Below are 22,901 nucleotides of genomic sequence, written 5' to 3' on the forward strand. Positions count from 1 at the left end.
TTCTGTTTTCCCCTCTTTTTCCTCATGAATGGCCTAAAATATCTTTTGCTGTAGTTTGCTTTATCAAGAAGATTGTAGCCTGTTATCTGTGTTCACTCTTTATACATCAACAGTATAAGAAAAGTAGAAAAAATGCTATTAAAGGACATTTCATATAATATATGTTGGAACTTCCTGACAGAAGGAAGTTGCTAAGTCCAGGATTACAGATGATTCAAGGAAGGGAAATGCTAGTTCTCTCTTGCTTCTTACAGACTAAGTTGTTACTCAGTAGACTGGATAATGTTAATGTAATGCTGTTCTTTTATTGCTTTGCTCAGCAGAGCAATGGTTGAACTCTAGTGTAAGTTTTAATAACTTATGTGCTAATTTGTTACCCATATTCAAATGGATGCATAGAATAATTCACACAGTTTTTGCAGTCTTGTGTTGAAATTGCTGTCACAGATAAAAGATTTATTTTTAAGTGAAAGCTGGGGCAGACTAATGCTGTACAGTGCTGAATGACAACCAGCAGCTTCAAAACGGACTGAGAACAATTTCCAGCTATAAGGGGTAAGGTGTGCTATTTAAATTTGTGTATGGAGGGGATTCTTAACTCTGGCATCAAGGAAGCTATTTAAAAGATAACCTGATGAGTCCCAGCTGCTTCCTTCGCTGCTCTGACAGAAACCATTAGACTTTGGCTTGTAGACCTGAGAGGGTTTTGTAAACTGGTCCTTTGTCACTTTTGCCTAAGAAAACTGAAATATTTGAAGGCCTCTTGAAGGTAGCAGAGCTCTTGGAGACTTTTGTCAGAAAAGCAAAAGTTTGGCCTTTGAAGCCAGACTGAATTGTGTATGTTACTGCCACTTTGTAAGCCTATTGTGAATAGTTCCTAAAAGCCGTACAAATTATTTTCAGTCTCTTTTTTTGATGCTTTTTGGGGGTTATCGCTTAGATACCAATGCATTGCTTCGTTTCCCCGCGGGTCTCCGCTCCCCACCCCGCACCCCCACCACCCCGGCTGTACGTGGGGTCTCCTCCCCCCTTCCCCTCCCCAAACGGGCCGTGCCCACCTCCAAGCCCCGACGGGGCGGCGTGAACGCACCGCGACGCCGGCGACGGGCAGCGCCCTCCCGCTGCCGCCCCCGGCGCCGGGGGGGGGCTCCGTGTGCGGGGCGGGGGCAGCGGGCGGGGAGCCGGCGGGGGCCGGGCCGGGCCGGGGGAGGGTCCCGGCGGGGGCGGCGGCGGACGCGGGCCCGGCGGCGGCGGCTCGGGGGCGCCTCGGCCGCGCTCCTTGCGGCAGCTGACGGCGGGGCCATGGGGGGGAAAAACCGCAGCCTCGGCGGCCTCGGCCTCGGCGTCCTGCTCCTGGCCGCCGCATCGGGGGCTGCGGAGCCGCCGCCGAGCTGCGAGGGCGTCCGGAAAGTTTTCCAGCTGCGGCAGCTCGGCCCCCTCAGAGGCATCCCGGAGTCCCCGCGGGCAGGTAAGGGGAAAGCTTGCGGGGGGCGCCGGGGGGAGCCTCCGGCGGCCGCTCGGCTCGCCCGGGGCTGCCCTGCCTGGGTGCGGGGACGGCGGGTTTGAATTTGGTGCCGCCGGCGGTGATTAGCGGGTGGTGCGGGCGGCGGGGCAGCCGGTGCTCGCCGGCTCCAGCCGCGGCTCCGCTGGGCACCTCCTGTCGCCCCCCGCCCGCGTCCTTGCCCCCGGGGAGCGTGCGGGCGGACCGGGCTCCGTGGCTACATCGGGGGCTGATGGGGTCCTTCTTGTGGCGGGGGGATGCCTGGCCCCTCCCTCAAGAGAGAAAATACTCTTCTCGGGGTGTGGGCTCTGCAAAAACTGGAGCACCCTGACGCCTGCCTAAAACCCCCTTGCGCCCTCTCCCATGCCGTGTCGTGTGCGGCGCAGAGGAGAGCGAGCGAGAGCCGGTCTGGGCTGGGGGGGTCTCCCTGCTTTCAGCCGTCCGTGGGCAGGCACGGGTACATCGGTGCCCGCGCCAACCCTGAAGGAAGGGGAGAGCCACCGAACTGCGTCTTGGACTGGTGGGGTTACTCTTGTGTGAAATGAGAATGATTTACACCACTGCGAGTGGTGGGTCTGCACGTTTTCTCTGCTGAATGTCTGCCTATAGCTGTAACTGAATAAAATTTCTGGGAAAGTGATGTCTTAAGTAATGGCAATTTGAATACATCCTAGCATTTATATAAGCAATGAAACTTTTTTTAAGCAGATACCAAATGACGTGACAAAGCATGTATGTAATAAGATGGACCTTCTTCGATTTGGGGGTTGTTTCCAGCCTCGTGAAAACCTCAGCTGATTTCAGCAATGCTAATCACAAAATTAAAATGCAGACATCTTCATGGTCGGGGATATAGGGTTGGAAAATACTTTTTTTTTTTTACACACATCTGTAAAGCGTGTTCATGTTTAGATGACAAGTTAACTAGTAGATGTGAGTCAATGCTTTCCTGACAGAAACCGACTCTCAGTGCAACAACAGCTGAACTAACATACCCCTCACTTTAAAATATCAATAGCCTCTTCCTTTTTTTAAGATAATCTGTGTAGTTTTTATTAACTCTGCAAGTTGAGATAAGGCATGCTGTGTTTATTCCTAAAGGAATCACTTCAAAATACAGCTTTTTTTAACTCTAATTTTAAACATAACAGGTGATCCTAAACTTAACACACTTAATATTGCAGTGTGCAGTTTACAAAGTACTGTATTTAGGTTCCCAGTATATTTGACAACATGCATTGTCTTCTTTCATTGTCCTTCACTAAAGATTTTTTTATTGGCTTCACTAAGAAGAAAATAAACACTTTAATTGGAAAGCCTGATTAGATACTGTGCAAATGAAGATGTCTGGAAAGTGAAATGTGAGTCAAAGCCCTGTCAGTGATTTAAATTTTTTTGTGTTGATTATTTGTGTGAATAACATCAGTATGAATGATATGGTATCAGTTTATCTATGTTCTTCTCATTCCGTAGTCTAGTGTAACGATTACACTTTCGCTGCCATTGTCATTTGTTTTGATACCATACATTCACTTGTATACTGGGGGTATGGAGGAATCATGTTGCCTCAAGAGGAAAGAACTATGGTACCTTATGTATGTTTATTCTGCCCTGCTCTCTGATTTCCTGCCTTCCCCTCTAATACTTTTATAACACCACTCTCATTTTCTTCTTCTGACTTTCCTGTGTTTCCTGTTCCTGAAGCAAAAGTCAGTTTTGAATTACAAGAGTAATAAAAGAATTCCTTTCTCCGCTGCTGTCCCTGCAAGCAGCGGTCAGCAGGAGGTGTGGTACAGCTGCATGGTCAGCAGCCTTTCAGTTGCATTGCTGTGGGCAGCCCGGAAAACACCAGCCCTCAAGGAGCCGGGTACAAGCATCAGAGTTCTCGCTCTGAGTAGCTTTGGTCTCAGAGGTACACAAAACAAATAATTGCGAACAGTAAAATCTATTCAGAATTGGAGATGACAAGAAAATGGGGATTAAATGAGTATTTTAGAAGGTTTAGGAGTGATTAAAGGTATTCGTAGGCTGGAAACATAATGTGAAGAGGAAAGAAGTGTCACTTTTGCTACTGATCTTCTATATTAAGCCTTCTTTTGAGGCAAGAAATGAAAAGTATTTTAAAACCTTTTCCGATGACACTTAGAAATATGTTTGTGTGTAAAACACACACACACAAACACTTTCTGTAGGTGTCCACTTGTGAAAATAGGTGTCAAAGCTGCCTTTATAAGGCTTAATTCGGTTGCTTAAATGTAGCCATCTGGCACCATTTGAGTTTACCTAGAGTCTCTGCAATATCCCCATGGGGCTGGCAGATGTGATACCTCTGGGAGACTTGTGTCTTTCTGGAGCGGCAGCAGGTGGGGGGTGGGATACCTTTGGCATCTCAGATGCTTCCACACTGCCACATGTTCATATTTTGAATATATGTTAGCTGAAAAAACTATGCATTATTTTATATAATTAGTTTTGCAGTGATTGTATGTAGTTCATATATCTTTAAAGGAGCAAAAATATCTCTATTATCATATGCAAAAATGCTAGCTATATGCACAAAGGTGATACTGAGGGATATGAGAACCACAGATTTGAGTTTGTGTTATCATTCACATAACACAGAATGTCATGGTGTTGAAATTGGCAACTAATATTAAAGATAAATTAATATCTTTAACAAAACCAAGGTTTTAATTGCTACCCCCCAGCAATGAAGAAACTTGACTAACGGTGCTTTATCTTTTGTAGCAGTGTTTTGTGAACTATAGTACAGACATGCTCAGCCCCATCACATGCTATATTGAAACATTTATCACTTTCATACTGATTTTAAATGTTAGTTGCAAAAATACTTCATTTTTTTCTGTCTGGTTCTGTGTGACAAGTGCGGTGTTGTTGGGACTGTACAGAAAAACCTCAATAATTAAAAATCCTAAAAGACCCTTTTCATTCTATGGAGAATCAAACAATATGCAAAGCATGAATTAAATATAAAAAAGGCCTCAAAGGTTTGGGTTTTTAAATTTTATATTTGTGTGTATATATCTGACTTGGATTATTGAAAAAAGTAATTGCTGTCTGCAAAATACTTTTTTTTACATATTTTTATTTTCTGTGCTCAATTTCTGGTATTGTAACCTAAACAACTTGAAGAATTCTGCACTTTTACTCCATATACGCTAGTAAAGCTAGAGCTTTTAGCTGATTTCAGTTGCTCATTTTTCAGTCAGATTAAATGGGAGCTCTCAACTCTCTTCGTTCTCTTGGTTGCAAATAAGATTTCTTCTTTGATTTCCTTCTGTCAGAATCCGTAGAAGAGCAGAATAGGATGGACAGTAAACCAGTCAGCCTTGCCTTCTATACAAAGGGCTTCCAGTAGGTACTTCAATGAGCAAACTGTCAGGCTTCCGTTTGCACCAAAAAGGTGAATTCCATGGCTTATTGAAAAATGTTATGTTTGCTGGAACTGTAGAATCAAACAGTTCCTGATGGAGTGGAAAAAAGGTCCTGGAGATATGTTTCCAAGTTCTCAGCAGGTTTTTTTGGTTGTTGTTTTTTTGTTGTTGTTTTTATCTCCCCCCCCCTCAGGAATCACTCTAGGCTTCTTTTCAGCAGCCTTTGAGAGATCATGTATGCAGTTGTGAGAACAAGAAGCATAATAAAGAGTAAAGACTCTCTGATTAGTATAAATTTTATTGCAAAGGCTTTTTGATAGAGAATCGTTATGCATATGAAATTGAATGAGACAAACTATGCTTGAAGGATGCGACAGTCTCAGAAAAAGTTGGTGTGTAATCATCTTTTGTTAATTCAAGTTAAAAATATTCTTGCTAATTCAGTTTAAAGTAACAATAGAAGTCCATTTAAAATCCAGATTAGATTCCTTTGATGCAACTTCAAGATCACATTTGAATTTTAGTTTGGGTTTCTAGTATGATTTACATTCAGGTAATTTGGATTTTCATTCTACCTGAAGTCAAATCAAGATTTTTTTTTTTTTTTTTAATTCTTTTGGTCTGTGCAGGCAGGGGCACTTCTAGTTACACTATTTTGTCTAACTGACATTCAGATCTTCGGAAAAGGATGTAAGCAGAGACAGAAAGTGAGTTGCTCTGTCATATCAGTTATTGATGTTCATTATATCACGTCTGTTTTTGTAAAGACTGTTGCTTACAACATATTTTTTTGTGTGTGTGTGAACATACACTGTTGGTTCCTGAATGCAAGTAGTATTTCACCTCTGGATCCACAAAATGATCGCTGTGAAAAAATTCTTACAACATTTTGAGATTAAAACCAATAAACAAAAATGGGCTCAACTATGTAGCAACTTCCTCATCTCTATCTCCCATATTTCAACTTCTCTAGGAAGTCAGCAATGCTCAGTAGCCTTAGGACTTGATCTGGCTGGGGTGACCTGAAAGGCAGTGTCCGTGCTGCTGACAGCAGCTGCTGTCCCCCCCCGGACAGGGGACCAACACCTGGTTCCTGTGCTGAGCGGAATAGATTGGCTCATGTCTACGTTGCTTAAGGCTAGTCCTCGCTAGATGGGTTTTGCCCTTGAGTCTTCTCTAGATCCAATATGATGCTCGTGTAATGCCAAGGCACTGTGGATTTTTAGGGTTCCCTTCCACTGCAATTTCAGGCAGTCTTAAAAATAGGAACACTTTTCGCATGCAGCGAGTGTAGTGTAACATGAACGCATGTTTTGTGCCGTGAGCGGTAGCGTGGGTACATGGAGAGATGCCTGTACTTTGCTAGGGTGCCTGCTAGTAGGAGGATGATCTTGGAGGATGTTAGGAAGGAGCCAAACGTGTACTACAGTGTTGCCTACGGTGTCCTCTGGAAGCAATATGTAGAATGCACCATCTCTAGAAGTGCAGCTGGGCACTGCATTGAGGGAAATCCTGGCACCATCTGAACAGAGCCACAGAAAGAGGTGAGGTGATAGTTCAACAGTGGGGACAGTCAGGGCCAGGTGCTTGAGGCTGATCCCCGCCTCTTTTATTTAGCAATGCTGAAGTACTTTACAGCAATCATAATGATGGCAATTAATGCTAAGTCCCGAGTGGCGCTTGTAACAAAAATGAGTTAACAGATACTAAAGGGTGAGCGTGAGAAGGACTCATGTCTAATGCAGGTTGCAAATCCGTTTTGCAACAAACCACTGGTTTGAACAACTGCTTCCAGGCCCTATGGCATTTCAGTGCTGGCTTTTAAAAGACTGTTTATTGTGACAATCCTAGGTCTGTTTTGGGATTTTTCAGACTCTGGATTTAATCTCATGGAAGTATTTGTCTAAGTAGACAGGCAGAAATTTACCACACATCTGTTTTTTTCTCTTCCTGGCAATTAATGTCCTCATCCTGTCAGCACTTGTTTATCTCAAGGTACTGAAAATATGGATTTGTACGGCTGAGACCGTGAATGAAAGTTTGAAATCAGTTCCAGATCTTCTGGAAATAGGTAAACCTATACTTCAGAATAGTTACATTTTATTCTTGCTGAGCTGTCTTTTCTACACCCATCTAGACTGTTTTCAGTTGTAAAACCTTTCCTGTACAGTAACTGTTTATGTTAACATATATTTATTACAGGCTAAATTATTTCACTTCTTGCTGTCTTGTGATCTTGTCTAAAAATAGATTGCAGTGTAGAGCCTTCAGAATTTGGTACTGAAAAGAGCCAATATTCCTTACTGGAGCAGAAAATGTTTTCTCACTGTATTTCAAAATAATTGGTTATCGACAAAACAATTATTGTGGAAGATAGGAAGATTTTTAGATGTGAAAACACAGAAAATAAGTGTGTGTTTTTTTAACATTGGTTGTACTGAAATGGAATGACCTGTTTCACTTGCTGGTTTACATGACCTGTTCTGAAACATTATCCGTAAGCTGTTGCTTGTTCTGCAGCTCTATAACGAAACAGCCACAAACCCACTCTGTGGATTTTGAGCAACCACTCCATTTTTAGTCAGTTGGGGTCTTTTGCATGTTGTATTTGGTTACTTTTCCCTGGCCATTGAAAGAAGCTGTGTTTAATGAGCTGGAACAGAAGTAGGTCAATAAAATGTACTTTATATGTACATGATTAGCAGTCTGAAAGTAGGAAACAAAGTTCCCTTAGGGTTGGGAATGATATCCATGTTAAAAAAATGCTACTTAAAAAAAAAATATTTACCATAAAATCAAGGGAATAAAAGAATATTGAAGAGTCAGCTGAAGCCATAAACGAATATTCATTATTATTTTAGAGTTTTGCCAGAAGTCTAAATGTCTTCTTGAAGCTATTCTAAAGCCCATAATAAGCCTAGATAGAATTTCATATTAGCTCCTGCTTTACAAGAGGCAAAGTGCAGAAGGTTTGAAAGCTAAGTAGTGCCTAACATTTGTTTAAAATATTAAGCACAGTTTGGATAATACAGCTAATCTTTAGATTATTTAATTTTAATACTAAATAAGTCTTATGCGTGTCTGTGCCTGTATACGTATGGAACTGCATGTGAGCAGATGCTGTGTATATTATTTGTTAATAACTAAAATGTAGTAGTTGAAAGGTCGTGCACATTGGAAAAATGACAAAGGTTTTGTGTAATACGTGCTTTTCTGAACCTTGTAGGAAAAAGGAGATCATTGCTTCTAAGAAATAAAGCTACTGTTTACTTTTGAAAGAGACATATCTCAAGGCAGTAGGAGAATGAGGAATAGTACTCACAAGTTCTAATTTGTGCTTGGTTTGACAGCTCAGCTACACACTTCTGATCGTGACATCATGTTTTATTATACAACAATACCATTGACTAAAATGATGCTGTATGCAACACTGTTATTTGTGTTTGAGGCAACTTGATAATAACACTTCAACAAGTTTCTCTCTTAAATCTTCGGTTCCAAGTAGAGAGAAGACATTTATATGTAGTTACTATCTGCTAAAAGTTGGAGGGTAAGGTAGGTCATCTTATATGCATGCTAATGAGGTGGTTTTTTTTACTGTTTTTAAATATTTCATAAAACAAAACAAAACCCTCCCCAAACTCAACACAGCTATATTCTTCATTGGGAATAGTTGTAAGTCTCCTGCTAGCATTTGGGCCCATATACAAGCTGTGTTGAAGTTTGAAGACGGAGCAGTTGTATTGGGGGGACTTCTGTAATGCACAAAATTGTATAATGTCTTTCTAATAAGTCACTTATCAGAAAACTGTAAGACTATAGTGATGTAAGAGAAGGAAAACATATATAGTTGGGAGTTTTCCTTTTTATCCTTTCCAGAGTTATTTTTATTTCTTAAATTATTTGGTATATAGACTGTGTAATAAGTTTGTTGAAAAGCTTAGTACTCATACACTGTAGTATTGTCTGGAGTAGTGTGAATTTTAAAGATTATGCCATGATGTAGATAGCAAATTTTACAAACTTTGTTTCCAGGCCTAGAAATAGTTGTGAACACGTAGAAGTCTAACACTTAATTATCAGAACTGATATACAGGTAACAAAGTAAGACCAATTCGCCTGCAGTTCTCTCAGTTACATTCTTGGTCTTTTGAAGATAAGTGCAACGTTTACTTTTTCTCAATCACTGGGACTTGCACTTTTTAAAAATAATAGGGAGTGGTCTCACAATGACTTCAAACAGCTCTATCAGCACCTTTGGATACATCTCACCTGGTCCCATGAGCTTATATGGGCCAAGATTTCACAAGAGATCCCCCACTCAATCCTCTTTCACTACTGCTGGTTCTTCTCCTGCTTAACCCTTGTCTCTAGGCACAGAGGCCTTGGTTTATTGGTGAATACTGAGGCAAGGAAGGGAGTGAGTACCTCAGCCTTATCTGCATCCATGGGCACTAAATTACCCACCCCTTTCTGTAGTAGGCCCACTGTTCCTGGTTTATTCTTCTGTTGTTCGCATAGTGGTACAAGCTCTTGCCCTTGATATTTCTTGCCATTTTCAACTTCAGTTGAGCTTTGGCTTTCCTAACACCGTTCCTCCACACTTGGGCAATGTTTCTATATTGTCCCTTATAACCTGCCCATGTCTCCACCTCCCACTTACAACCTTTTTGCAGTGAAGCTTAGTAGTGAGTTCCCTGTTTACCCAAGCCTATCCCTTTTAAGTCTACCCACTGGAGTGTCAGGATGGACTGTCTGCATGGACAAAGGATGGTCCTTAAAGACCTGCAAACTCTTCTGAGCAACCTTACCCTTCAGTGCTGGATCCCAGAGGATCCCATTTGCCAGTTCCCTGAATAAGCAGGTCTGCTCACCTGAAGTCCAGGGTCCATACTCTGCTGCTCTGCTTCCTCGCACCCCTTGGGATCTTGATCTGCACTGTTTCATGGGCACTAAAGCCAGAGCTGCTATTGATTACCTTCCCCATGACGAGGTCCTCCTTCTCTGTTAGTATCAATCCAGAACAGTGCCATACCTGGTTGACCCATCTACCTTCTGTGATAAGAACTTGTCCCCGGTCCCCTCCAGAAATCTCCAGATCTCCAAATCTTTGTTTGCATCCCTCTGTGTTCTACTTCCAGCAATTGTAAGGCTTAAAGTCTCTCATAAGAACCAGGATCTTGCTTTAAAGAACACGCAATCCACTTCCTTATCCTGACCTTGCACTGTATCAAATTCATACCACAGTGTCATTCTCACTTCTTTGGTCCTGGGTCACCACATGCCATCAACCAGCCTGTCTTCTCCATACCTTCAGCCTGCTCTTCTACATGAAGAGCAACCTCCCTTGTTCCCTCCTCATCTTTCCTGACAAGCTTGTATCCATCCATTGCTGCATAGTGGTCACTCAAGTGTTCCATCATGTCTCAGTTATTGCAGTTGTGTCTGGTTCTTCCAGGCATGTGCAGAGCTCCAGCTTTGCCTGTTTGTTTCCCAGTGTTAAGGATGTTATAGGAACTGCCAAATCCAGCAGATGCTGCTCCTGGAAGTTACTCCAGGGCTGCTGAAGCCCTGCTGGGTGCACTCTGAGAGTTTACTAATGAAGTTCACTAGTGAAAACACACCCTCCCTTTCCAAATCACACGCACACCCATATTCATGGATCCCTTGAATGTCAGCATTGCGGCCTCCCAGTCTAATATCCATGACTGATTCCCCTTAACTGCTATGCCAATCTCTTCCTGCTCTCCGCTCCATCAAGTTAGCCCAGCTTGATGATTGCTAGCGAACAGATGTGTGCACTTGCACATTTGTCTCACAAGCTCCTCCACAGCTGTAGATGAATATTGGCATGGGCTCTCCATCTCCCCAGTATCCCTGCCCAGACTCTGGGCCTCCTCATCTATCACTGGCTCAGATATTGAGTCTTTGCAGAGGCAGGCCTCCTCTTACTCAATGGCTATTCCATTTTGAAATTTGATAGTGAATTACACATAAACACACACAGGATTAAATTCACTGGGGAAATACAAACACATCGAGGTCTGACATTTAGACCTCTTGCACCTAAGTGTGCACATAGTCCCTGGTTTCTCCAGTTGCTGGTATGTAGATCTTGCAGCACTCACGAATAGGACAGAGAGTGAAATTACACATAAAAGTTAGTTAAGAGAAAAGGGTTTATTAATAAGATAGGATAGGATAGACCTTGGTGCTCAGGTGCAGCACAGTGAAGCAAGTGTACTAACTGGCCTGGCTTACACGTGACCAATTCCTTTTATCCTCACTTCCCCTCTATTTTTGCATGCTTGTTTCTCCTCTCAACCCACCGTTTCGTCACCTTTGGCTCTTACCCTAAACATCCCATAAGAAGTTTTGTACAGTCCCACAAGCCCCTTATGATATCACATAATAAGTTTCCCACAGTCCCAAGTATCTAACAATACTCAGGTTAGTCTTGTCTCCCCTTCCTCATCAGTTAACAGTGTTCAGGCTGACCCTCTCTTAAAGGCTCCGAGTTCCTTTGTAGCCCATCAGTCAGTGGCTGGCAAGTTCTGGTCTTTGTTACTGTCCCTGTTACCACCTGCTTTTTAATGTTTGTGTGTCTGTTTATTTAATTTGTCATTTTTCTTGTTTCTTGCCATTTCTTTTATATGGAATAGCCTGTAACCAGGCAAATCAATGGGCCAGATACCATGACATTCGATGTAGCCTCACATGTGGGCTGTGTGCATTTGTGTACCTGCACTGGAGGTGGGCCCTCTTTCAACCTGCTTTATCCTTCCTGAGCGCGCTCTTGCACCCATCTCTGGGTCACATGCACTTACCACTGCTGACCTCCCTTCCCATGCTTACTTGCAAACTGTTATCAACATACCCCTGACATGCCTATTTCAAAGCCCTGCTTGCCAGGCTGGCCAGCCTCTTGGCGAAGTTGCTCTTACTCCACTCTGTCAAACAGATCCCGTCTTTCACTAACAATCCTCCTTCCTTAAAGAGGGACCCATGGTCATAAAAGCCAAAGCGCTGTGTGTGATACTTAAAGGCAAAAACTGCTCAGTACAAGCAGTCTTAAGACAAATCAGGAATAAAGTGATTTACTGGTTTGTTAAAGACACCTGACAATCAGTTAATTATACATTCAGGATCAATATCAGTAATACAAGAGAGAAACACAGTACTAGACACACAATATTAACAAACACCTGCAAATTTCTAAGCACCTTTCTGTAACCAATTCCAAAACTTTCTAGTCCTCTCTCCCCACCATGGTTAAATGCAACCCCCACATGGCTGTGCAGGCTCCACTGGGTGCACACCCCTCCTGCAGGAGACACGGCTGGCCCAGCTTTGTGTGCACCCCTGCTGCTCCCAACACCCCACTGATGCACCCCCCCAGCGAGGAGGTGTCGCTGCACCCCAGGGTGGGGTCCTTGCCTGCTGCCTCTGATCTGCCAGCCTGCTGCTGGGTGCTGGCTGCTCCTGGCACCCCACGGGGAGGCTGCGCTGCCCGACCCGGGCAGGGGTTGGGGTGTCCCGGGGACGCTGCCGGCAGGGACAGACCCCCTGTGATGGCTGCTGCTTTCTCTCCACTCTCTCTCCTTCCTGTCAGAAACGTTTGTGCTTCTCGCCAGGGTCACTCCTTTGTTTCAAAAACCTTGTAATTCCCCAGTTAATGTTTGATACAGCTAATGGTTGTCTTCCTCTTCAGCATGATGAATTTTGGGCAAATGACTCTTTCGGGCGGTTCTGCGGTTTTGGTGCACCTTCCTGGTATTCACAACTGCTGTTGTCACGGGTGACAGAACAGCTGAGGGGGGAAGGCACCTCTGGAGATCCTGTAGGGGAGCTCACTGCTCAAAGCAGGGTCAGCTACAGCAGGTTGCTCAGGACTGTGTCTGATCTCTGAGGACGGAGACTCTGTGACCTCTGAGGGCAACCCGTTCTAGCATTTGACCATCCTCATGGTGAATTTTTTTTTTTCTGAAGTGACTGCTTTGCCAAGGGTGGTGAATGGTTTATTGCATATTTAAATTAATAAATATGTTATATGAAAAACAATAAATGAAATTAGTTTTAAATAATCATAAAAAGCATTAACTTAAATTAGAACATGTCACATAATGCCTAAATTGTGCTTTACATGTTCTCTTTTAGGTAAAATTTGAGAAAAACTGTAGTTCCAAGAAATCTGTACCTTTTCATTAAAAGAAAAAACATGTAAAAGTTTACTAACTAATCTGATTCAGCCCTGTAAAATGTGAATGTTTTTATGTTGCTAGTAAAACAAATTGGTGTATGTTCCAACTGAGGATAGCAAGAGGAAAACATGGCGTTCTTTTTTTTCTCTTTTTATTCTGCACTAGGAATAGAATTGAGTTAAACGTAATGACCTTGCTGTGATAAATGTGTTCTCAAGTGAAGGTCAAAAAGAACAAAAATTAGTTCTGATCAGGAAATACAGAGCCTAAAGCCAATCAAGAGGAAAACATTTCACATTTTCAGGGAAGGGATTCAGGGAAGAAGCATGTTATCTCTGTGTGTATTTAATGTCACTGACTTTAATCAATGCTAGAAGCTAAACAACTATAGCACTTTCCTCTTTTTAACATCCGTGAATTAATCTTCGCTACAATAACAGCTGGACCAAAGTGTATACTAGTCCTGAAATTGCACAAGAAGAGAGGGGGAAATAGAGAGACTGTGTGAAAATTGCATGGCAGGACCCTGTAGTTCTGTTCATCCACTGGCTGGTGTCTGCCCCAGCTCCCTCATAGCCTGTGTGGGTAAATCTTCCTACCCCTGTGCTGGGGGGCATGTCAAGTGCCTGGAGCTCAGTATGGAGCTGAAACATGGCCAGTGTGTATGTGAGGACTCCGTACCTGGGGAGTGCTGCTGCATCCCGCAGCTAAGATGTGCCCAGAGCCAGGCAGAGCCCAGACCAATAATTACCAAACAGAATTTGTACTTCCTGAAGAAATCACAAATGAGATTCTTATGATATCCCACCGCTGTGGTGCTGATGAGGTTAAAATTCAGGAGCCCCTTTTCTCTACTCGTGTGCTCTGATTACTGTGCATTGCCCTTCTGCACACAACTCAGAGCAGAAAAAAAAAAGCAGTGGGAACATCACAAGCTATGAATTACCAGCTTCAGGTGAGCACTCTGCATACTTTGAAGGGTTGCTTCATTAGTTGGGTTTTTATGGCGTTGTCTTCTTGCCTTGTGGCTGCTGCCATCGTCCTTTTCCCTAACGGGCAGCAAGCCAACAATTTTACTCTGGCTCTTCAGTGATTTAGCTAACTGCCAGTCTCATATAGCTGATTCCCCCCACAAGTGCACATACACACACAAAAAAAACCCACAGAAGAGAAAAAAAGGAGAGGATGTTTACAGATGTCATTAACAAAAAAAAAGGAAAAGAAAAGGCATTGTCTGTGCTCCATTTGAGTCAAACTTACTCCAGCCACTTACAAACCTTGCTTCTTTGTTTAACAAGCTAATGGCATATGTCATAAAGTCAGAATAGTTGTTTGTAATACTTTGAAATACCATGGAAACACTTCTGTGATGCTGTAAAAAAGATACACATGATATTTCAGACTAGTATTTCAGATCATAGACCTAGTTCAAAACTATAGTCAATAAAGACCATGATCGATCTCTGTGTATGTGCCCCTAGAAAACAGCTAGAAAATCTGAATTCTTGTTGATGACATTGATACAGAAGTCTCTAATTTTAATTTTTTTAATTAACCAATTCTTAATGCTTTTCACTTTAACTATACTAAAATAGCTAACCTAGCCCTGAAAAACAGACTTGAGTGTATTCATTATGTTCCACCTGCTAATTAACAGTCAAACCTTCAAAGTTTTTCTGCTTTTAAAACTTTCTATGCTTTATTAATTCATTAATTCTGTTTGTGGCCTTGAAAATGTATTCCATATTGATATGCTAACTTTTTTGTCTAAGTTCCTCTCTGGAAAATGCATATATTGGACGCTCCATCACTACAGAGAAGCAAGTTGTGAAAAGTGTAGCAGAGTCTGTGAGTCTTCAGTGTGGCACTGCATAGTTCTGTTCTCTTCATGATCATGTTTTCAGCTCGTGAAGAACAACATAATGAAGTCCTAATGTAGACAATGCTTAGTAAAATTAATCTAGATTAATTTATCCTCCTCTTTGTCATTTAATTCTAGTTCAAACTACTGCTGTGTTTCTTATTCTGACAGATCTGTTGGGCTCTTATAATCATACTTAAAATTTTCTGAGGTTAAGAAGAAAATAAGGATAGGTAGGCATATTAAACTTAAAGTATGAAATTAAGAAATATGAAAATTGCCGAGAATTGTGCTAGAAAATAAATATTTATATTTTTATATAAATATATAATTGTATTAAATATTTATGAAAGAGAGGTACATGAAATGAGTGGATCGGGTTTCTCAGGCTGCTTTGTGAAATTGGAAGTGAGAGGAGTATGTTGAGAATGATTGCTTCCAGCATCTGGTAGAATAAAAGGGTTTGAAAGCCAAAGCTATCAATCATGAGGAATCTCAGCACTAATGGTAAACTGAAGGAGCACATTGGAGGAAGAGTAGAGAGACCTTTTTTTAGAATAATATAGGAGCAGTGGTTATCTTCTGGATGTCTAGAAATTAAATAATTTGTTTAGTGTCCCCATAAAACTGATGGAGCTTTGAGGGAAAGCCAAGCTCAGGGTTGTTCTGAGTTAGCTTCTGTGCCAGTCTTTTAAGTAGGTGATGAGCACGTTTGTTGACAAAGATGGGCTTTGGGCAAGGTCAGACATGAATTTAGCACATATCACATAGTAAAATTTCTAATAGCCCTAGAGGTTTCAGCAACATAGGAGTTCATAATTTAATGCAGATGTTAGTCTGATTAGATGAATTGATGAAATTATGAATTTGTGCCTAACTTTTCAGCTTCTATTTCTTGAGGCCATCTTATAGGACAAAAATATTCTCTTAATAGGATATTTCTGTAGTAGAGTCCCAATTCAGCTGTACTTAAATTAATGGATATATTAGTTAACCAAATATAAGTTTGAGCAGCTGTGTTAATAATGATGTACCAGACACCTCAAAATTCATGCATCTGGGTTAAAAAATCTGTCTGTCTTAGATTTGTAGTATCACAAGTGACCTCTGTCCCCCCTGCACTCTTTCTTCATTAAGTCATGCTGGCTAGAAACTTCTTTATGAAGATAAAAGACTTTCCTGGAACAGCAAAATTGGAGTTTTAAGAAAAAACAAGTGCTGCAAAAGTACAAGTATTTTTTTTTTACAAGTATTGTAAATGGCTTGGTTTGTCAACGTGAGACCAATAGACAAACACTAATGGATCAGGTTATATGACTAATTCTTTCTTTTTGAGCTCTCTGCTGATTTGTTTGAAGGTTAGTAAAGGAAATCATATGCACAAATAATTAAAAAAATTAAATAGAGAATCTATTTTTAAATAAGAAAACATAAATAAAACCTTTCTTTTTCAGAAAAGAACCTAAAGAACATATATAGAGGAATAAAGAATACAGTAAGTCTGACATTGGTACGGCATTGAAATGTGTCCAAACAACTTAATAACATGGTTCCTCCCTTTTACAGTGTCTGTTACATGACTAGGTAGCTGCCTGCCTTTTTTCAACAGTAGTGAGGTATTTTTTTGTTACAAGCAGAAGATAATATTCAGTAACTAAAAAGGAAAAATTCTGTTGTAATGCAATACTGAGAATATTGCTATCAGTATAAACATTTTTTCTCTTGATGTTTGTCAGGTGTATTGCTGCTGGCATACTACACACTATACCTTGGCTTGTCTCATAGTGTGATATTCTTTGTGTTATAAACTCTTTGAGAATTAAAAAAAAAAACGGGTGAGAGCGAAGTGCGTGTCATACCTATGGATAGACCTTTCTGGTATGATGAGTAAATATTGCTGCAGGCTTATTTATCATTCCTTTAATTTGTTTGTAGGTAGGTGGTATATTAGTCCAGTTTGCTGCTTGCTGTTTTAACAGTATGTTATTTTAAAATTCTCATTTGCTGTAGCTAATATTTAAATTAATTAGTATTCAGCACGACAGCAAATGTATCTAATCACGAGCAAGAGGATTTAAAAGGATTAATAGAAACTCGCAGTGTTTTATTTCTTTAAACCATGTCAACTTAGACATATTTTGCTTTAGAGTTATTGCACCTCAAGTTATATGTGTTTTATATACATGCAGCATAACTCACCTCTGGAACAGGTAGTATTAACATAGCTTTAATCCTTACATTTCTTGATTTGCGTCATGCACCACTGATCTGTTTTCTTGACCCATTCTGTTGAGTAACCTGCTCTCTCGTTCCAGAACCAAAGTTTGCTGAAGCCATCACCACTGCCCTGATAAAAAGGTTTAACTTTTAAACAAGAATCATAAGAGCTACAGCTATAGGTTGCAGAAAAACAAACTTTCATGTAGTTCAAGCTCCAGCTTTGCCTGTTTTAAATCCTAGATGCGTCCAGCCTTAAGCACAAGCATCTGAAGTGGTTGCTTGGGGTCCCATGACTTGGTCCATTCCCACTGCTGTTCCTTCCCCACTTTTTACCGAGTTTTAGCTGCACTGCAGCAATTGCCCTCTGCAGAGAGATCTGTACCCAGAGCAGCTAATCTGCATTATATCACTTTTACGTGATGTAGCTGTTTCTACGTCTGCTTTGTTTTATCCTGGGCTGTGCTTTGGACTATTGCAGGGAATGCCATTATTTTGTGAGGAAAACTTGGATGAGAGGAGTCTTCCGTATTTTGGGCGTGGGGTCGTGGTGTCTAGGACTGGGAATGTGGGAATGCTGTAGGAAGGGAGGGATGGTCAGCAGTGCAGGGGCCTCAGTTTGGAGAGCTGGTATGGATTGGGAGATTGGAGTCAGTGGGGTCAAAGGACTGAAATCTGGCTTGGGGAAGCATGGGGCATGCAGTAGGAGATGGAGGAGAGGGAGGCTGTATATAGATAGTTACATGGATTCTGAGGTTGTAGAGCACTGGTGAACTGTATTTTTAATACTTATAATAAAATTACTTTAAGATGCTCATTAATGTTGCTTGGAGGCAAGCAACGGTTTAAGGCTGGCTCTGACACTAAGCATTTTCTTTGGCATGCATAACATAAATACTAGAGTAGCTAATAAATAGGTAATTTAATAGGCCATCTTAATTTTGCAGCTTTGTTTTCATTCTTTGGCTGAATTGGAATGTCGGAGGATGGAATATGTACATTTTCACATGGCAAGAGATTTGTAAAGGGCAGGAGAAATTATTTAGTTTGTAAATTGTAAAAATGTACATACTGAAGAACTTGGAAATTCTGTTTTTAAATAAATGATGAAGATAAATAGCCTTCAAAAACATAAAGCTGTATGAGGAAAAAGGTATCTTGTAGCAAGAGTATAACACTTAAGAAATAAAATTTCTTAATATTTGCAGAAGTTCAGTGATTCATACCTGCATTAGAATAGAGTTTTAACTTTCTGTTGTGATAGTGAAGGTGTTCAGCTTTCTGGACTGTGGCTTGTAGGTGTACTAATCACTGTGTGTTAAACTGCTGCTGGCAACCACTTCAAAGAGATTCACAGAGATATCACTTGCCTTAGTTCATTTTCACATCCAGAGGTTACGTTCTTACTTTTGCATGCTACCATGAAGGCAATCTCCACTTTGTGAATTCTGTATGGTAGTAGGATTTCTTAAAGTGTCTACTGCTTTTCCTTTAACATAATAATATTTGCTGCTACTCATGTCTGTGAAATGGTTTTATTTCAAGGCACATGTGTTTACCATGGGAAGTAAACTGTTCTTGTGTATATGGAGTCAAACTTTTGTCTTCGTAAATATGGAATTATATCAATTCTTGAGCAACACTTCCCACTAAAATTAATTCGTTTTACCTGAAAACTTATATCATATGACCTAAAGCATGAAGCAGAAAAGATCCTTTAAAAATTAAGAGAAATTCTGTAGTATTTAATACTGAAGGTTCAAACATATTCTCTTTCCACACCTGCTTTTGGATGGAGGGACCAGCAGTTGTGAAGATGGAAACCATCAATACCAGAAGGAAATGTTCAGCAAATCTGAGACCATGTTATCTGCAATTAGCAAGGGAAATTTGTCATGGGAATAAAACTACTTCTGTGTGGTATCATAGAGACAAATGTCTCTACGGCACTACAGTCTGATCCAGGACTCAGATAACTCTCTGTTTTATGGTCCATATCATTTTATCCACCACCTACCTATTTCATTCTGGTCTCATGCTTTTCTAAACGTGATTTCTAAGGAATCTTCTGGATCTTTTCTACCTGTGTAAATATGACACAGTGGGTTCCTGCTTCAGGATTGGGATTACTGTATGTAAATCATAACATTTTTTCCCACTGTGTAGCTGAAGTGAAGTTACAGGGCCAGGAATCCCTTCATTAAGATTGCTTCAACCAACACGTGGATAAAGGGACATAAGTTTGATATAATGAATTCAAACATTTTTCCATTCTTCCAGAATGTTCCAATTCAGCTTTTATTTAAAACACCTAATTTAGATAACTAATGGAATATTTAGGGTGCAAAATGTGTGAAGCCTCCCTTTCCCTATAACTATATTCATATTACCTTAGAATGATTTATCAGAGAAAAATAGGGGGGGAAAAAGATTTAAAAGGAATGTTAAATCTTGTGGGTTTCGTGGTAGGGAAATAAAAGATTAAGTACAAAGAGGTGGTGTAAGAGCTCAAAGTGAGTATAGAGGCAAGTGTGATGTGGATTTAAGTTTTGACTTTCTCACTTCTTTTCTTCCAATCATGATCTTCCCGTTTTACCTATTATGAAGAAAGACTGATGCATATGCACACAACCACAGAGTTAGAATTTAGTCCACAAAGCAGATAAGAAAAAATTCTCACTATATTTGCTAGAAATCTTGTGATATCTGTCAGTGAAACAGCGTATCTGAGAACAGAATTTGGATTGGATAGTTAAATTTTGTATTAATATAATTTAAATTTTCACATCTCTTCTTTCATGAAATGTTTGTTTCCTCATTTTGGAAAGCATTGTTTAGATACAGTCTAAAAAAGATTTTAAATACCACATAATAACAAGGAAGGTGAATAAGGTATTTTTATGCTTGACTATACTCCAGTTATAAAAAAAAATATGAAACAGAAAGCTGTTATAACAGTACTGAATTGCCACTCTTGAATTTTCTGCGTGCTCAAAATTTGAAAAGGTATTCCTTTCTAGGAACATTTCCAGACCTGTTAATGAAGTAGTGAATCAGCATGACATATACATGGGAATGCCAGACATTAGAGAAAGACACAGTAAGAGAGATTAGAGTGGAATTTAGGACTGCTCCTATGAAGAATGGGCTTTCCACTGGTGTGTTTGTAATATTTAGCAGCAGTTAGCTCTTTCCAGTCCAATATTTACAGAACAAGAGTGCCAGCCATGAGCTGGCCCAGCAGTTCAGTATTCTAGATGATGTACAATGCATATCCGATGTATTTTATCAACATTAGTTAGCAATATTCACAGCTGGAATAAGATTACAGTGTCAAGGAAATTATACTATATGATATTAATTAACTGTAAAAAGTGTGTACTCTTGCCACAGAATTTTAGTTAGTATGCCCTTCTATTTTTTGTTTAACAAGACCAGATATCTTTAAAGCTTTGAGTATTTCTTTTATGTGTCTATACCTATGTTAAAAAAAATTTAACTGTTTTCTATATATCTGTGTATTGCGTACTTCTGTTTTGTAGTAATCAATGTAATTATCTCTTTCTCTAGGGGTTGATCTCCAGGTTTGTACTTCTAAAAATCCAACATGCTGTACCAAAAAGATGGAAGAACGATATCAGACTGCAGCAAAGCAAGATATTCAGCAAGTGCTTCAAACATCAAGTGCTACATTAAAATTTTTAATATCTCGTAATGCAGCTGCTTTTCAAGGTAAGGCTTTCTGCTTTTTTGTTTCCAAACTTGTTCATACTTTTCTTGATTTGCATCTTTGATTAGTTTATGCATGTAGTAAAAGTTATCTGTTAATTTTTAGCTTGTGCCTATGTTTTTATGCTTTCAAAGGAGGAGTATTAAATCATGCAGGTGATTAGAAACTGCATTGCTTTTGGAATTTGTGACTTTTAAAAAATGATATTTGAGAAAAAATAAGAAATTTCTTTGATTTAAATTGTAAACCATTAACTTGGCATTCCTCTTGAACTTCTTTAATTTGGATGATACTAAAATGCAAAATCACTGCCTGCAGTGTTACTAAAGAGAGATGATGTTATTCCAGTATTTCCGCTCACCGTGTTCGTTGTCTTGTTCTAATAGAAATACTTGTGTAGTTTCGTTTTGAGGTTCATTTTTTGGTTCTAGTTTTGTAAGCTTTTGAGTTTCTAAAAAAAATTTGAGTTTCTAAAAATAATAAAAAAAAAAAAAATTGGAGATTGTGACAGTTGCTCCAATGCACGATAGGAAGCTATGTGATAAATTAATAGTTATTTGGGCTGGTGGTGGGATTGTCTTTTAGCAATTACCCTGCATACTATTCAGTTTTCTCTGAATTAATAAGGCATAAGTTAATGCAGAAATTGGTTAGGAGCTGGGAAGATGTGAGAAATAGTGCCAATATGAGGTTGTATGTGGTAGAAAGGGATACAGAGTTCACATGTGTTGAGGACAAAGCCCTACAGTCTTGTAATTTGTCTATTAATGTGTACTTACGGCCTTAATGACCACTTGGTTGGACAGGATAAGATGGTAACTTCTTACAGGCTTAGGAAGTTGTCCTTCTGGTGACTCTCTTGTTTTTAACCTGTGAAGCTAAAATGGTTAGCAGAATGAAAACAACTGCCTAGACTCATAAAGTGGCCAGCAAAGTTGACTCTGGGGTCCTAAAGCCTTCCCTTTTTGAAATTTCGGCTGTCTAATACTAAAAACAAGTGGCAGTTGCCCTCTACTTCTGGGACCATTGCCATTTAGCCTGCCTGACACAGCTGTCAATGGGTGTCATGATCGGGAGATCATTGGTAAAATGTGCAAAGAAATCTCTCTGTCCCTCTCTTCTGCCTTTGTTCTTCTTTCCAACTTCCATATATTAGCTCTCTTTTTTTGTACCATAATAGTATAATGACGTGTTGTATTGCTTTGCTGACCTAGGGCTGTAGAGTCTGTAGAGCTCAGTAACCAACTGTACTTTTGTTAAGTGAGGGCTGTACTCTCTGCCTTGGTGTTTTAACACCTCCTCCTTTCCCCCACCCCTAGAAAAAAACCAAAACAACGCACAGAAAAACCCTTAGGTATCTAGATAACATACTTGTGCAATCCCAAGATTTCTCAGTCTTCACAAGAATGGGATTTAAGTCACATTTAAGTGAAGTTAAGTGAAATCAGGACCAAGAAACATTTCTGTTGCTTTTATGACCTGAGGGGCTCAGTCAGTGGGGTGTTTTCAGAGTGCATGCGGTGTACGTCTCCCCTGTAGGTGAGTCCTCCCTGAAAGACAGGGGTACATGAATGCCTTTGAGGAGAAATGGTTGTACTTCCCCCGGGTACAATCTGAGCAGTTACTCAGGGTGTGGGTTCTAGGCCCTTCTCAGCTTGTAAAGATTCAAATTGTATAACCTGTCAGTCCAGGAGGATGCCCTAAACACCAGTTCAGAGGCTCATGTGTGACATATGCACTTTTCACTTTCCCAGTAATGCCATTTTACAGTTTAGAAAGGAATTCAAGAAGCACTGACCCAAAGAAAGGAGCCTGCCTCTGTAGCCTAGTGATGATAGGTCATCCCTATGGAGGGATGGTTTCAGGACTGCTTGAGAATTATAGTTTTTCATTTTTTTGGTGAAACATGTATGAGCAGTTCTTGTTGCAGGAATGCAAGCAGTCCTTCCCAAATATGTAGCATAACACTATTTACTTCTCCCACTGACTTTGTTTC

General features: G+C 40.4%; 1 protein-coding gene across 1 annotated transcript in view; it reads left to right on the forward strand.

The window, feature by feature from the left end:
- Positions 1–1,302: 1,302 nt before the first annotated feature.
- The window catches only part of GPC5 (glypican 5), a gene marked incomplete at both ends in the record, with an annotated part of 757,873 nt that continues 736,274 nt past the window's right edge, over positions 1,303–22,901 (forward strand). The window contains 2 exons of the mRNA XM_082336071.1: positions 1,303–1,468; positions 20,746–20,900. Of these exons, the coding sequence (XP_082192197.1) occupies positions 1,303–1,468; positions 20,746–20,900 (321 nt within the window). The remainder of the gene's footprint in view (positions 1,469–20,745; positions 20,901–22,901) is intronic.

Source organism: Platalea leucorodia (genome assembly GCF_965183815.1).
Source record: "Platalea leucorodia genome assembly, chromosome: 2".
NCBI classification, from domain to species: Eukaryota; Metazoa; Chordata; class Aves; order Pelecaniformes; family Threskiornithidae; genus Platalea; species Platalea leucorodia.